The 17864-nt window shown below is 39.0% G+C and overlaps 1 protein-coding gene across 1 annotated transcript in view; it reads right to left on the bottom strand.

Annotated features, from left to right (window-relative positions):
- Nucleotides 1-215: 215 nt before the first annotated feature.
- LOC124789251 (carcinine transporter-like) overlaps nucleotides 216-17864 on the bottom strand; it is a 30985-nt gene continuing 13336 nt past the window's right edge. The window contains exons 3-5 of the mRNA XM_047256546.1: nucleotides 7310-7524; nucleotides 4504-4691; nucleotides 216-404 (exon numbers count right to left, since the gene is read on the bottom strand). Coding sequence (XP_047112502.1) covers nucleotides 216-404; nucleotides 4504-4691; nucleotides 7310-7524 — 592 coding nt within the window. The remainder of the gene's footprint in view (nucleotides 405-4503; nucleotides 4692-7309; nucleotides 7525-17864) is intronic.

Raw genomic sequence — 17864 nt, 5'->3', positions numbered from 1 at the left:
CATTTACTAAATATAACGTCCATAAATTATATTCTAATCCAGGTCAGGCTTAATTTTCGTGTTACTGTTTACAGATTAGAAATAGGGCTCGAAGTGCACTGTTATTCGTTCATAGCAAGCCGAGCAAGTCATGTGCACCGTCAGTAAACAGAAGTCGAAGGTTGCCAGCATGCATTATCACTCCTTCTAAACTAAAAGGAACTTCTGGAACTCCTTTATCCCTTGGCGTACTCTGGTGTCGGTTTGGGTTTCCAGCTCCAGTAGCGCTGTCCTCTGCCAAAGACGGCACCGTCCCTTAACGTCTCCGGCAATCGCTGCAGCGCAGATTCTGGCAGGAACGACACGGAAAACGCCACCACCAAGTTCAGGGCTGCGAGGATGGCGAAGGGAAGTCGCTTGTCGTCCTGTGAAAGGAAAAGATATTTGTAAGTAGTGAGAATGAAAGACACCAATCACAGATATGTTTCCACGTGAATTATTACGAGTCTAAAGCCTCCTTGCTAACCATCCAACAGAAAGCCCGCACCAGACTGTAATTACAAAACCTATTAACTGAGCAAAAAAGTGATTGCACTCCTGCACTATCCCCCACATTCGATTAGATTAGATTTACTTTCATCCTCAGTGAGGAGGTCCTGCCGGATGTAGAACATGTCATAAAAACAAAAATACATCACAAATATTAACAACTCAGACAAATAAACTAATGTACCATTCCACAGGCCCCAAGTGGAATGATCGTCATTTTTTAATGAGCAATATATGAAAGAATCATTTTACAAATACTAATACACTGAATGTAATCTAAAAAAGTTTATTTATTTATTTATAAGGTAATAAACGTATAATACAACTACTATAATACTTATTTACAATGAACACATTACTGCACTGAAATGGTGCAGAAGTTAAATTGTACTTACACACACACACACACACACACACACACACACACACACACACACACACACACACTTATTTACAATGAACACATTACTGCACTGAAATTGTGCACAAGTTATATTGTACTTATATATAATATATACACGCACACAAATCAGTTGGTTCTGCTGAGAAATTCATCAATGGAGTAGTAGGAGTTGGCCACCAATAAATCCTTTAGGCTTCTCTTAAATTGAATTTCATTGGTTGTTAAGCTTTTGAAGGCTACTGGCAAGTTATTGAAAATGTGTGTTCCTGAATAATGCACACCTTTTTGTACAAGACTAAGTGACTTTAAATCGTTGTGAAGATTATTTTTATTTCTAGTATTGATTCTATGAATTGACCTGTTGCTTTGAAAAAGTGATAAATATATTGGGAAGCAGTAGTTAGTATCCCTAAACAGGCTTCTGCAGGATGTTCTTGAGTTCACACCACATATAATTCGTACTGCACGTTTTTGTGCCTGGAAAACTTTAGCTTGGCTTGATGAATTACCCCCCAAAATAATCCCATATGACATTATGGAATGAAAGTAAGCATAGTATGCCAGCTTTTTCATTTTTATATCACCTATGTCTGACACAATTCGCATTGCAAATAGAGATTTGTTAAGACGCTTCAGCAGTGCTGTGGTGTGCTTTTCCCAGTTGAATTTATTATCAAGCTGTAATCCCAAGAATTTAACACTGTCCACTTCTTCTATCTGCTTGTCATCAAATGTTAGGCATATACTCGTGGGACACCCTTTACGAGTTCTGAACTGCGTGTAGTGAGTTTTTTCAAAGTTTAGTGTCAAAGAATTGGCTAGGAACCAGTGATTAACGTCCACAAATATTTTATTAGCCGATCTTTCTAAGACTACACTTGATTTGCTATTTATTGCAATGTTTGTATCATCGCCAAACGAAACGAACTTGGCATCTGGTAATGTTACTGATGAAAGGTTGTTGATATACACAAGAAAAAGTAAGGGCCCTAATATGGAACCTTGTGGGACCCCACATATAATTAGTTCCCAGTTGGATGGTGCCTGATAGGTTGATACATGTCTCTTTCCTAATAACACGCTTTGTTTCCTGCCAGAGACATAAGATTTGAACCATTTTGCAGCATTTCCTGTTACACTGTAATATTATAATTTACTTAAAAGGAAATGCCTTTGACAAATCACAAAATATACCAGTTGCCTGCAATTTTTTATCTAATGAATTAAGCACATTTTCACTGTAAGTGTAGATAGCCTTCTCAGTATCAGAACCCTTTAGAAATTCGAACTGTGACTTTGACAGTATGTTATTTGAGATAAGATGGTCATAAAGCCGATTGTACATTACTTTTTCTAAAATTTTTGAGAATGCTGGCAAAAGTGAAATTCGACGGAAATTTGATGCTATTTCTTTATCTCCCTTCTTAAACAGTGGCTTAACTTCAGCATATTTTAACCATTCAGGAATTATTCCACTGATAAACGACTAGTTACACAGATAGCTTAATATGTTACTTAACTCAGAATCATATTCTTTAATTAGCTTTGCTGATATTTCAACATACCCACTAGATATTTTTGATTTTAAAGATTTTATGATGGATATTATTTCTGCTATGGTAGTGAAGGTCAAATTCATATTATGGAAGTTACTTGAAACGTCTCGTCTGAGGTATTCCACAGCAGCATCTACAGAACCTGGCAACTCCATCTTTTCAGTAACAGATATGAAATGTTTGTTAAAATGTTCTGCGACACTATACACATCTGTCATCAATGTATCGTTTACTCTTAATGCTATTTGTCCCTCTTCATGTCTGGTTCTATCGGTCTCCTCCTTCACTATATCCCATATTGTCTTTATTTTGTTATCTGATATGACTATCTTTTCCTTGTAACATATTTGCTTTGATGTCCATATTACAGTCTTTAATATTTTGCAGTATTTCTTGGAATGTGCTATAGCATCAACATCGGAACTGTTTCGGATTGACAGATACAGTTTTCTTTTTGTTTCACAAGATACCTCTATTCCTTGAGTAATCTGTGGCTTCTTTATAGACTTTGCTCTAACCTTGGTAAGTTTTTGGGGAAAACAGTGTTCGAATAAGGTAAGCACTTTATTAGCTCCGGCAGAATTACTGCCGATACATCTCGGTATGAACTCGAATACAGTATATCTGATTTTACCGCAATGTTCTTTTTTTTCACGAGATTTACACTATCTTACCAAAAGTGTTCCATCACCTATAAGTGGAAGTTAATAATGGATGTGTCCTCCCTTCACCCTTTCCAATGAGGACACTTTCAATGAGTAGTTTGAACGTATGTGGAGGAATGGCAATCCATCCTTCCTCAATAGCCGAAACCAGAGAAGATCTGGAGCGAAGTCGAAGTACTATCAGACTCCAAAAGTGTTCTGTTGAATTCAGGTCTGGACTTTGGGCAGGCCAGTCGATTTCAGGAATGAATCTGTCTACAAACCATTGCTTCAAAGACGTTGGTTTATGACAAGGTGAATTGTCATGTTGATCCAGTCATTGTTTCTGAACTGTTGCGCTACCGTACACCGTATATAATGGTGTAAAGTGTGTTCATATCCTTTTGCCTTTACCGTTTCCTTAAACGCAGTAGGGGGACCACACCATAACCACAGAACCCCCCCCCCCCCCCCCCATGTGGTAGCACCACCTCCTCCATACTTCAGTGTTGGCATTAGACATTGACGGCAGATAATGTTCTCGAGGCATTTGCCAAACCCGAACCCTGCCATCGGATAGTCACAGGGTATAGCGTGATTCATCACTCCAAATTACACGTCTCCAGTCACCCAGTGTCCAGTGGCGTCATTCTTTACACCACGTCAAGTGTCGCTTAGAACTGATTACATAAATGGATGGATTACGAACACCTGGTCGATAACTGTATTCCATTCTTTTGACTCCATATGTACCGTCAATGTACTAGCCGAATTGCTGAAATCACTTTTTAACTCCCAAGTCAGTATGTCCACCGATTTCTTTCGACCACACTCCATAATGCTCGACGGTCCCTGTCCATCAGTATATGATGTCTGATCTGTCTGATTTTGGTTTATCTGTGATCGTTCCTTCGCGTTTCCACTTCACAATCACATCACCAACAGTCAACATAGGCAGCTTTAGAGGAGTTGAAATGTCCCTGATGATACGCTACTCAGGTAATAGCCAATGACTGTCCACAATCGAAGCACTGAACTCTTCTGAAAGTCAAATTCAGCTGTTACTGTTTCTCTACAACACAAGACTCCTCACCTCGTTTTATATTGGCGCGTCTGCATCTCGTGACATCTAGTGGTCAATTTCGCTTTACAGACGGGTGTCCCGATAGTTCAGATAGTGTGCGTCGGAGGAACTAATGTTGTACTTGGCGCTTCTTCGATCATGTGCTCTCAGAATTTTAACATACCTCTGTATGGTCCAAAACCCCTATCCTGCAGCGTCTGCGACGGAATTTGGATGAACAACCTTGTAATCGAGCAGTAAGGCTTATTTTTCCACCTACTGGTGTGCAACATCTTACATTTCACGTACCATCAAAGCCAGGTAGGGCAGGGAAGACATGGCAACCCCGGCAACTGCCCACTCGACACTCGTTGCGATCTGGCGGAGACACGTGGGGTGCACCTCGATGCTCTGCAGGTTCACCATGCCCACGTTGGCAACGGTGCTGAACTGCATCAGCATGGTCGCCATCACGATGGCTGCACCCGCGACGTGCGCTGCACAAAACGGGAATTTTTGTATGTTCAGTTCTGAGGAGGAGACATACATTTACCTGCCAGCAATAGATTGAGCTACCGTATTAACACTTTGATCCTTCCCTGGACACGTGATTAAACAAGAACACCACTACCCTACTCTAACAGAGTGGAAGATAAATTATGTGCTCCATCTGTCTCTGAATTTTGCAAACTTTGTTGGTGCAGTTTCGGTTTTAGCTTTTTGTGTTACTGTACTTCTGTAGTAGACATGTAAATCCAGCCTGACATGCACATACATAGGTGTGAAGAATCAGCTGATAAATAAACCCATCCTGTAATTCATGATATATGCAACTCCTTTTGACCCTTTACTTCATTTTTATACAGCTTTCAGACATACGTTCATAATTTAATGGTAACAGTTGAAATTTGATCAGTATGGTTTTGTTAATCAAATTTCAAATCCAGGATTCCATTTTCTCTTAAATGGTTGGATTCCTTTGTTGATATAATACACCTCTTCTTAAACCAGTTTGTTCGAAATTGCTCAATATTTTTGTTTACATTTACATTATATTCTGTCTGGGTTATTGACAGTCATAGTATTATATTTCTGTGTGAACAGTTTACGCTAAAACCTAAAATCAAAGCTAGTGCTCCATTTTACTTGTCCTTTTTTTACTTCAACCATTTTCGCTCTTGCTAAGTGAAACTACAGTTACTTCATGTTTTTAAAAGCTCCAAATGCTGAGTAACAAGGACTTAAAGGTACCATAATTACCTTAAAATAAATAGTGTGTTCATTGGACTAGGCAATTAATTGATAAGTATACAACCGATAAATTTCTTATACTTGTATCGCAACACATCATGCAATTTAACAATAATGACTGGAAGATACTATCCTTAAATGCATATCTGACAAGTATTTGGTACATTGCGAATAAATAAACCTATGATCGAATCATGTATCAATACTATAAATTCTGCACATATTCTAAAGAATTTTCAATATTAAAAAAAAGATACAAAGGCATCAATAGTAACATTTATTCCTTGTAATCTTTTTGTGTGGTTCTATCATATGTTATCACAATTTTTCGTTTCAGCACACACAGTAATAATGTGTGTCTATAAAGCTAATTACTTACTGTGATATAGCATATAACATATGTTTTGCATCTTCTGGCAGTAAATAGTCTTTGTATTTCTGTTAATTAAAGTGAACCCTCAAATAAAATGGGTTCCAATTTTCAGATGTTATCTGATAAAATTGATTAATTTTGAGTATTCAACTAAGATGACTGTCATAGCAAATTGAGTGGGGTAGTCCAGATTTTCAAACAGATGCATAATACAAGAAAACTTCATTTTATTATATGTCGTCATTTACTCTTTGTTACTACCAAAATAGTGCTTAATTTGTAAAGTTAGTTTGTTTATCTCTTGTAACTGAATTTCTTACTGTTTCTTAAACAACCACTTCATGTGTAATCATAGTAAACATCATCACCTGCTTACAACAAAAATAACTTATAATTATTTGTTTTTGTACATTTTCTCCGCAAGGATTTTTGGGTTGAACCCATGTTTCTGGGCTTGTATTTAATTATGAACTGCCGATGGCCTCCACTTTCAAAACAGGTTAGATTTTGGAGCTATATATTGTACTTGCATCAACAGTTACTCTCACAAATTCCATGTTCCCATGATACTGGACTAGGAAATTATAGGGTAGATTATGATAAATGAAGCTGTTAACCCGTCCCTATCAGTTCGAATAGATCTCGTTCCATGTACTAAAATACCTGTTGCCCAACAACAGACATCAAGTAGAAGTTGTAAACCACTAAGACAACCGTCTAGCTCCACCAAAACGTCTTTTACCCATAACTGGCATGTCTTTACTTCTATTTTTTTTGCCCTATTTTTGTTCTCCCCCATCGACGAAGCAGCTGAATATTCACTTAGCGATTACTTGCTTCATGATTTAGATTAAATTTCAGTAGATTTGTGTTTATATAACCGTGAATCATATCGTTGGCATTTTTGCCGTTCTCATGCTGATTAAATTTATGGACTAGCTATGTAGTAGCTGATAGCTGTACAGTGTTTTAATCAGTATATTTGAGTATTTGTTGAGTCGAGTTATGGCAGTATATTATTTTCTCGTTTGTTGTATTGTATCCCACCTTCTATCCCATTCCTGATCAATTCGATTACCTGCAGTGACTTATTCCTGTAAATAGGTAACTAAGTAATTTACCCCTTGCTGAAAGCAAAATGTCTACTATTCCATTAAGCCAAGAAGAATCAACGGCAGTACAATGGCATCCTAAACCTTAGAATGTGTAACAGCGCATATTGACCATCATCGCGCATTACTGTACGTGGCCATTTATTATTGAATTTCGTCAATATCTAACCTGTGGTTCTTAATTGCCACAGTCTATGAGCAACAGAGAAGCGAACATTCCTGGATCTGCTCCATCTGTACTGATCTCATAGTTGACCCACTTGGTTATCACAGCAGTCTTCTCTGACTATTGACATCTAACTGATCTATCTTACGATTTTTATCCAATTTTTAGATGAGATAGAGGCTAAATCAGCAGAGAGACATGTTCGCAGCTCACCAGTCAGCAGGCAGAAGATGAGGACACAGGCCATTGCAGCCAAGAGTGCACTGGCCACGCCGGGCCAACGGCGACCGAACCTCGCTCCAAAGTAGTTCACCAGGTAGTATGCAGTGAACTTTGCCGCCCCCTGCGCCACTATCCCCAGGAAAGGGTTCGCGCTCAATCGGCTCACTGCTATCACCGGTGAGTACATTGTCAGCAGGTATACCGACCTGGTAACGACCAGAAATGCGCACATTATTCCATATCCACTAACAAGTATCAACATGCACAGACTCCTTTAAATGGGCTCACAACACAGTCTTTATTGTAAAGTATGATTAAAAATTGTCGTCAAGCTATATCTGTACAAAAAGTGAACTTAAAAATACGATTTTACCATCATCATACATAAAGACTTACAAAACTTGTACATTGGTTTTAGGTACCCTTGATATCAGATCCATGTAAAGTGTATGACACATAGATGGCCAGTCTGAAGCTTCTTTCCAAACAAGCCCTTGTGATCTGATGTTCTTAGTAGCTACAGTAACGTGGATTGTCAGTTCTATTAATTTAAAGCCACTCCATTTCCTAATATATACACTACTTAAGTTCATGACCGAATGTAGCCTTCGCATCCAGACCATTTTCAAGTAGATTCGAAAATGATGCTGTTGTAAAGCATCTGTACAGGTGTCGGTCTCTAACTGGTGGGGCAGAGTAAGAAGGGAAAAGTCACGTGACAAGGTAAGCAAGCTGCTCCCACGCCTTCTACACGTACTTCAGTGTATGCACTAAGATCGAGAAATAGACTGGTGTAAATGAGATAGGAGAGTGATAGGTGTTTCGCTTCTTTAGGTAACAATAGCGCCAAAGGTGGCGATACAGGTGATGCTGCATCTCTGCAGGCACAGATGAATGGACGTCCTGAGGGTGCGACCACACGACGACGTAATCATGGCAGGAAAATGACGTCATGACAGATCACTAGTGGACATTAAAACAGACGTTGAGCGCCTGCACACTTTGTCAGTCACCGTGACCTGCTGGTGATGCATGCCAGCTCATCTGACGCGCTCTCTTACGAGAGCTTGCAACACTACAACCCACTACCTCACGTACATTTCAGCTACCTTGATTTCTCGATTGCATAACCATTTTTGTAAATACATGTATTAATGAATTTTCTCGTTTATTAGTGTTTATGAAAATTTTATTTTTTGTTGACAGGATAAGTAAAAATTATTAGTGTCAAATCATTGTAGTAAATACGCTGAGCATGTCAGGGAAGCTTCTATTGTGTAAAGCACAGTAACAATATCGTCGTTGGCAAGAGTGCGCAGTGGTGAAGGCAGAGAAGTAGTTGCGAAGCATGTCTGGAGGAATGGACGTATTCGTTGAAGTGCAAACGCCAGAGTGTTTTGCGTCGAAAATGTTGTGATATGTGGCCAGGCAAATTATAAGTGGTCGAGCAAGTATGTGGGCACAATACATGGTCACAAGAAGATTTTCGAAGCAATGAATAATATTGTGTCGGCCAGATTTATTCAAGCTGCACACTAACCAAAAAGAGCCTGTTGTCGATCATGGAACTCCTAATAAGCACTACTTTGCACCACAGGCAACGCATAGCGAAGTGAGATCCTGCAGTGTTTTGTAGATGTGTAATTCGCGTACTAGCATCTTAGGAACTTCTTGGAACATTATACTTCATTTAGTCAAAGAATGAACTTGTCGAGAGAAACTTAATTGACACTAGTCATCACTTCACCACGATTCCAAGAAAGTTATAAATGCAAAAAATAGTCAAAAGAAGCCAGATGTAATTAAATTTACTGTTTATTCTCAACCGAGTCATTATTGCATCAAAATATAGTAGTACCGACAATTGCTCGTATAGTATTGCACTACTAATGCAGATAATCAGTTGAAATTAAAGGTGATTTTCTATGATAATAATATGGTGGATTTTATGTAGTGAAAGTAGTTTTAGAATTTTATGTTGTATTTTGTAAGTGATATTTTATGCACACATCAAAATAACACTGCTAGTGAAAAACAGGTATGGTGTTGCGATGAATGAAAGTTTTTACTGCATCTATTTGATAAACCATCAGCTGTAGAGTAAAAAGTAAAGAATAATAAACAGTTTTTAACACGAAGGATATTTTCAGGCACACAGCATTCTCGTGAATTGCGCAACATTTAAAGAGTCAACCGCCCCTTACATGTGGAGAACAATATATCTTTGCCTCACGCAGCTCGCGGTAGGTACTATCGATAGTCGAGAGCCGAGTGCGCCAGAAAGTAGCCAGTGTTGAGACTCCGAAAAAGTAAGTTGTTGGCTAGTAAACGAGCAGGGCGGATTTCGGCAGGAGAGGTGACCGCATTTACCATTGTTTAACGGCTGTGTGTGTCACCCAGCGCCGTAGGCGTGACCTCCAGCAAATACGGAAATGGCATTAACTAAGTGACTTGTCGGTATGTTTAAGTGTTCATTTGCATACCGTGATTACGCCATAACCGCGCCGGACACCAACGATTTGAATTGCAGTGAGGATTGTGCAGTTGGTGCTACATGGAGGATATTGGTGTGTGACGATATTAATAGGCGACCTTTGATGAGTTAACCGTTATTATTTTGTCAGATGAAGAGAGTAACTTCCTCATTTGTGCTGTTTACGCAATATATATAGAACCCTAACAACAAAGTATGTACCGATTATTGCTACCTGACATTCAAATTGACTTTGTTGGATTTGATACGAAACAACTCGTGTTCAAATATTAACGGATCAGCTTTTATCAGTTGCACACGGTCGAACTATTCTAAACTGTTAGGCTGTTATCCACAAGTCAATAACGATGAGTTCTAAAAGGGAGTGTTTCATTGTGGCATTCTATGAAAGGACAGTGTGCAGTGCAATAAGAGGAGGAGAATAACAACAAATGGTTCAAGTGTGCTTATCACGAAAGAACATTGGCAGTATTAAGAAAATCACCAAAAGTTTAAATGGTAACGAAAACTTCTCATTAATTTACGTATGTATGAACAATTGAGAAATTTCGTGAAAAACCATCTTCGATAAACGGTACTTTGTAATGGTTTTCATTGTGAAAATGCATAAAAAACTTCGGACACTGTATTACGATGTAATTGCAGGATAATAGAACGTTCTAACACCTAATAATTAAAAGCAATTGGCAGTATCAGACGACAGGGACAGTGTTAATAAACTCTACTGTGGAGTACAAGCACGGAAATTCGTGTGTAAAACAGTGCGAGGTTAATATTAACGAGAGACATGGGTAGAAATTATCGCGACGTAACTGATCGCGTATTCATTACAAACGTGTCAAAGAAGTATTGTGCTCAGTCTTTACCCACGAAACCGGCTGTAAACCGTTGTAAAATCTCGAAAATTAATGTGGACCCATAATCTTATACGTAGGCAATAATGCACGGAGCCCAGCAGCCGCGTCAAAGAACGTCAGTCAGGAAGTAATTCGACACAGCACCAGTTACAGCCACGTGAGAGTTTCGACGGCGTAGACATGCTACACCGAGCAGCCACCAACACGCCGCCGAAGCTGACATCTCGTGGAGAAGCTACTAAGTATCCTGACCGCAGTGCCACCTGGCCACCGATCAGCGAACTTCGACGACAACGTCTATACAGATGACACCGGGCGGCGGGCAGCCAGCGACGCGTCAGCCAAGTCGCCACTTATAACGAGCCAATGGCATTGACACCAGCGGCAGCGACTAGAGGTGGCAAAAAATAACTTAACTGATAGAAATAACCGATTACTGAGAAGTAACGGTTACTGCGATAACCGCTCACCTGATACTGGCAGGTATTTCAATAACTGCCAATGGTGCCTCGCGCCATCTGTTGACCCGAAGATCTTACTACGCTTGCGTGTCAACTCATCGATGGAGAGGGATAGACCATTTTGAGGGTGTTCTCTAGGTCATGGAAATAACTATGAGACTGCGCGCCATCTGTTAATAGAACTGTGTACTAGTTCGTGCGCATCACTACTTTCAGCACAAACAGTTAAATGAAGTTAATGTAAGAGTGGTGGCTAACAGGGGCTGCAGTACATGCATTGACATGTATGGTCGTTCCCTTGAGCCACCGCCTTGTTTGTCAATTTAGTTTGGGCAGGTAGTACAAATACAGTTACCATAAGGAATTAGAGCGACTATGGAAATAACTATGAGGTCAGTATTTATCTCCGGTAGTAATTGTCATTTGTTCACAGTTCTACTTCTCTGTAAGTTAACGGCTACCAGTACAGGTAACCTGGAAGCTAGTAACTGTGTTCCTGACTCTAGTTGGAGGTCATAGAGCCCGGTGATATTTGCAGAGAGGATGGTTACTGGAATGAACAAATACTTTCATACTGGTATGGAAATAGCCAGTGGCTATCAGAGAGGACAAAGTATCACATAAAACATTTGAATATAATACTTATTATCCTCATCATTTGTCAGGAGATTGTCAAAATACATGAATGTATTACAGTAAACTGGAGTTGCTAATGTTTACAGGATTAATACACTGCCAGAATAAAACATAGTTATGCATGTTTAATAAATTTATCAGATACAGGTACCTGATCTTGACTGCTGTGACCAAGTGCTGGCAAAACTGAAACATAGCAGAATTTTTACTTAAGCTGGTCTAACAGTCCCTGTTAAGATATCCATCTATAGAGTAGAATGAGTTGCCTATCAAAAAGTCTTTCAAACTCTCTGTAAACCGTGCTTTATCTCAAACCAAGTTTTTATTGGTTGCTGACTTGCTAGCAATTTATTGAAAGTGTGTGTTCCTAAATATTGGACCCCTTTTTGGACCAAGGTAAGTGATTTTAGGTCTTTATGTAGATCATTGTTTGTATTCCTAGTACTGATATTATGTATTCAGCTGTTGGTTCGAAATATGTGCAACAAATTTCATTAAGGAATAAATATACTAGGAAGCAGTTGTTAGAATACGAAGTTCCTTAAACAAGTTTGTACATGTTGTTCTTGAATTTATACCACAAATGATTTTTATTACACACTTTTACATGCTAAAAACGTTTGCTCGGTTTGTTGAGTTACCCCAGAATATGATCCCTTATGACATAATAGAATGAAAGTATATAGCTTTCTTTATTTTTATATTTATGTCTCCTACATCTGACATCATTCTCACTACCAATACAGACTTGTTTAGGCGTTTCAGCAATTCTGTGGTATGCCCTTCCCAACTGAATTAATTATTGAGTTGTAATCCCAGAAATTTAACACTGTCAAACTTTTCATACACATGTTGTAGCTGAAGAAATCGAGCAGTTTTCCAAATCTCAACTAAAACTTGGATAGCGTAGAGGAGTAAACGAATCTATCACATTATGTATATTTTTGTATTTTATTACAAGGCCATACACTTATTCTATTAAGTAAACAGCACAAGCTTTGAATTCAACCTGCATTATTCAGCTTACATATTACTTCATACTTAAAAATGCACATTGTTAACATTTAACTTAAACAGTGCTATGGCGAAGTTCTGCATTTTGTGCTGAAGCTGTGAGGATAATATTTATAATAGCTACTGTGATAACATACATACATATGATATGAAACACTAATAATCGTTCGAACATCAAGTGAAATCTGCCCGCAGTTAATTAGCTAAGGTTGTGGCATGATTCGTATGACATTCCTGCCATTTCGCTCTACTCACAGTGATACTGATAACTAAACTGATGGATTCCACTTGTGTCGATATTTAACTGTAACTCCATTGGAGTATTCAGTAGTAAAAAATAACATGAAACTTATTTATAACTGTTAAAATAACTGTTTTAAAAATATAACTGGAACTGTGATAATGGTTACTCCAGCTACCAGTTAACACAGCACACAACGAATATTGAATTCCGCAACAAGTATTAGCGTCATGCAACGAGTCGAGACAACCTGCTGGCGCAATAATAATTTAATTAGGCTATCTGCAGAACATATAATCACATTTTGTAACGCTACAAGAATTGTATAGTAATTTTTCCTTCCATTTCGGTATTTTCTGGCTCGGCAGTAGTTTGTCTATGTATGCATATATTTTTATGCTTTACCAGCAAGACAGCTGCGAATAGATTTTAAGACTTACGCTGTAGCATTAATTGTTGATTACAGGTTTCATAAGTTAATTGGTGGTGTTATTTGATTTTTGATGCTTTGGTGTGAGGTGATGAATATTACCACTGGTGTTTAATTCAGATAAGTTGGTGAAGTTTTTTATATATCCAGCGCAAACAGGTACTGTTTCTGTTTTGAGCTAGTTGAAGTACTGCTGTCATTATTTTGTTTTAATTGTCAGGTGATCAAGAGTCTTACATTACCCAATGGTTAATTTATAGTGTTGCCTGCATGTAATATATGTAACCAAACATGTCTACTGAAATCAAGCAGGAGATTCTGGAGGTAGAATCTGGGAAGAAGGAGATAGGACAGGAGGATAGAGTTGATTCAGGAATCAGTGGCTGTGGACTATAATAGAAAGCCCATTATCTCATTCCACCAATTACCTCAAGATACCAATTAAACCTGTAGTAAACATTGTAGTGGGCAGACAGAAATATGTGCTACTGGCGATATTAGAAAAGATTGATGCCAAGATTGAAGCCACCAATTGGAAAATGGGGGACACCAAGCAGGAAACCAAAGAACACAGTAAAATGACCCAAGAAAAGACTGAAGCCACTAATAAGGAAATCAGAGCCACCAATCAGAAAATCGAGGGAAGCAACAGAAAAACCCAAGAAAAGATTGACATTGTCAATGAGGAAATTGAGATGACACTACAAGAGCATGAAAATTTTAACAGACAATTACAGAATTATAAGGAATAGGTGAGGAAAGACTGCAAGGAGGGAGAAGGCAGATTCCAGCAGGGCATAAACCTGCTCTAAAAAGATGCAAAGAAGATGGGAGAAGAGATAACCGAGAAAGCCCATGAAGAGGTTCAAGAAGTTAAAGAAGAATTAGGGGGAAAGATCGAAGAGATAATGCAGAAGCAACAGCAATGTTAAGTAGCTATTTAGGGAGTAGGCAACAAACAGACTGAATTAGCTCAAAATATACAAAGCGCAATAACATTGCAGAGGGGTGAAGATAACAGGAGGATTGCACAGGACATACAACATTTACAAAGCGAAATCCAACAATTAGAAACGAAAACTGAGGAGACTGACAGAAAAATTGGTTATGCAACACTAGCTATAGGAGAAGGTAAAGTGATAACATTCATGTTTGGTGATAATCGTCATCCACAAGTTCATGTGGGACAAAAATATAAGCCAAAGGGAGTGCTGCACCTGAAGATTTTTATGAAATGGTTGAGAGACATTTTTCCAACACATTTTCGAGACAAAGACAAAATTCAGTTTGCAATAGCTAGAATGGAGTGAAGAAAAAAGATAAAGTTAGTAGTTATAAGCAGTTTAAAGGACAATTTCTAAAGAAGTACTGGTCAAAGTGTTCAGAAGTTTAAAGATAGAGGAGCCCTGATGGAGATACTGGAGCACACATGTGGGTAAGAGAATAATCAAGCAGGTGAGCAGGGCCAAAAAGAAGACAATTACCAATGGAATCAGTTTAATAATCAATCGTTCAACCGAGGAAGAGGAGACTATCATGGAAGTAGGGCCCATGGAAATGGACATCAGTTCCAAGGCCTTTCCAGAAGAGATGAAAATACAAGGGAATATGAGAGAGAAGGTGGCAGGCAAAGAAATAGTGAGGCCTAAGATCAGGAAGAAAGGAAAAAGTAAACTAGAACCCACTCATGATGAGGTCCACTTGTAGTCAGGATAAAGATGTGTGGACTAGATGTTGATGCCTTAGTTGACACTGGGAGTGAAGTGCGTGCTATGTCTCGAAAGCTATATGACCAGATACTGAATACTAACGCCACCTTACGTAGTTTTCACATAAATGATGTCCGAGTTGCAAATGCTGTAGGTGCCAAAAGTAAGCCTATTAAGGAATAAGCAATGACTGGGTTTGAAGTAGAGGGAGAAGCATATAAAGCGACATTTTTTAAGATACCATACAGTTATTTTGGGAATTGACTGGCCAAATGAAGTAGAAGCAATCATAAATTTCGATGAATGCACAGTGAGTGTAAAAGGACAGGACAGGAGAAATGAGAGAACTGACCTTGGTAGAAAGTTAGAAGTCAGAAGAGTTCTGACAGGTGAATTTGTGTTATGCGGTGCGCCTACAGAAGAACAATCGGTTGATGAGCAAGTATTGATATTCTACGAGGGATTATCACAAGCAGATCAACCTAGTGAAGATGCTATAGGCAAGAAACTAGAATATATGACACATTTGGATGAAGAGATTCGGAAGAGGTTACCAGAGATCTCACATAAGCACAGCAAAGTTTTCTCTCAGCAGCCAGGAATCATGCAAGAGGTAGAATGTAAATTGAAAATTAAGGAACACAAGCCTTTCAAAACAATACTCCATCCCTCACGCTAAAAGGAAAGCAGTAGAAGAGGAAATACAAAGAATCGTTGACCTTGGGGTTGTTGAGAGAACCAAGACCAATACAACAGTCCATTATTTGTGGTAGACAAGAAACATGGGAAAGTGAGAATAGTTTTGGATGCATGTACAGTAAATAAAATCATTCAACCAGATCAAGACAAGCCAAAAACGATAGAAGAATTAATTCAAAGGTTTCGGGGTGCAAAGATACTTAGTAGCATTGACTTGCCCACAGGATACTGGCAAATACCTCTGACCTCTGAGTCATGTCAGTATACTGCCTTCATGTAAGCTGGCAGAAGTTATCATTTTAGAGTATTGCCATCTACATCCACATCCATACTCCGCAAGCCACCTGACGGTGTGTGGCGGAGGGTACCTTGAGTACCTCTATCGGTTCTCCCTTCTATTCCCGTCTCGTAATGTTCATGGATAGAAAGATTGTCAGTATGCCTCTGTGTGGGCTCTAATCCCTCTGATTTTATCCTCATGGTCTCTTTGCGAGATATACGCAGGAGGGAGCAATATACTGCTTGACTCCTCGGTGAAGGTATGTTCTCGAAACTTCAACAAAAGCCTGTACCAAGCTACTGAGCGTCTCTCTTGCAGAGTCTTCCACTGGAATTTATCTATTATCTCTGTAATGCTATCACGATTACTAAATCATCCTGTAACGAAGCGTGCTGCTCTCCTTTGGATCTTCTCTATCTCTTCTATCAATCCTACCTGGTACGGATCCCACACCGGTGAGCAGTATCCAACCAGTGGGCGAACAAGTGTACTGTAACCTACTTCCTTTGTTTTCGGATTGCATTTCCTTAGGATTCTTCCAATGAATCTCAGTCTGGCATCTACTTTACTGACGATTAATTTTAAATGGTCATTCCATTTTAAATCACTCCTAATGCCTACTCCCAGATAATTTATATAATGAACTGCTTCCTGTTGCTGATCTGCTATATTGTAGCTAAATGATAAAGGATATTTCTTTCTATGTATTTGCAGGACATTACACTTGTCTACATTTAGATTAAATTGCCATTACCTGCACCATGCGTCAGTTTGTTGCAGATCTTCCAGAATTTCAACACAATTTTTCATTGTTACGACCTCTTAATATACTACAGCATCATCCGCAAAAGCCTTGGTGAACTTCTGATGTTATTCACAAGGTAATTTATATATGTTGTAAATAGCAACAGTCCTACGACATTCCCCTTTGGCACACTTGAAATCATTCTTATTTCAGAAGACTTCTCTCCATTGAGAAAGACATGCTGCATCCTGTTATCTAGGAACTCTTCAATCCAATCGCATAATTGGTCTGATAGTCCATATGCTCTCACTTTGTTCATTAAATGACTGTGGTGAATTGTATCAAACGCCTTGCAGAAGTCAAGAAACACGGCATCTACCTGGGAACCCATGTCTATGGCCGTGTGAGTCTCGTGGACGAATAGCGCGAGCTGAGTTTCACACGATCGTCTTTTGCGAAACCCATGCTGATTCCTACAGAGTAGATTTCTAGTCTCCAGAAAAGTCATTATACTCTAACATAATAAGTGTTCCAAAATTCTACAACTAATCGACGTTAGAGGTATAGGTCTATAGTTCTGCACATCTGTTCGACGTCCCTTCTTGAAAACGGGGATGGCCTATGCCCTTTTCCAATCTTTTGGAACGCTATGCTCTTCCAGAGACCTACGGTACACCACTGCAAGAAGGGGGGCAAGTTCCTTCGCGTACTCTGAGTAAAATCAAACAGGTATCCCATCAGGTCCAGCGTCCTTTGCTCTTTTAAGCGATTTTAATTGTTTTTCTATCCATCTTTCATCTATTTCGGTATCTACCATTCTGTCATCTGTGTGACAATCTAGAGTAGGAACTACAGTGCTGTCTTCCTCTGTGAAACGGCTTTGGAAAAAGACATTTCGTATTTCGGCCTTTAGTCAGTCATCCTCTGTTTCAATACCATTTTGTTCACAGAGTGTCTGGACATTTTGTTTTGATCCACCT

The sequence above is a fragment of the Schistocerca piceifrons genome, chromosome 3 (assembly GCF_021461385.2).
Source record: "Schistocerca piceifrons isolate TAMUIC-IGC-003096 chromosome 3, iqSchPice1.1, whole genome shotgun sequence".
NCBI lineage: Eukaryota > Metazoa > Arthropoda > Insecta > Orthoptera > Acrididae > Schistocerca > Schistocerca piceifrons.
This window is presented reverse-complemented; position numbering and strand designations above follow the sequence as displayed.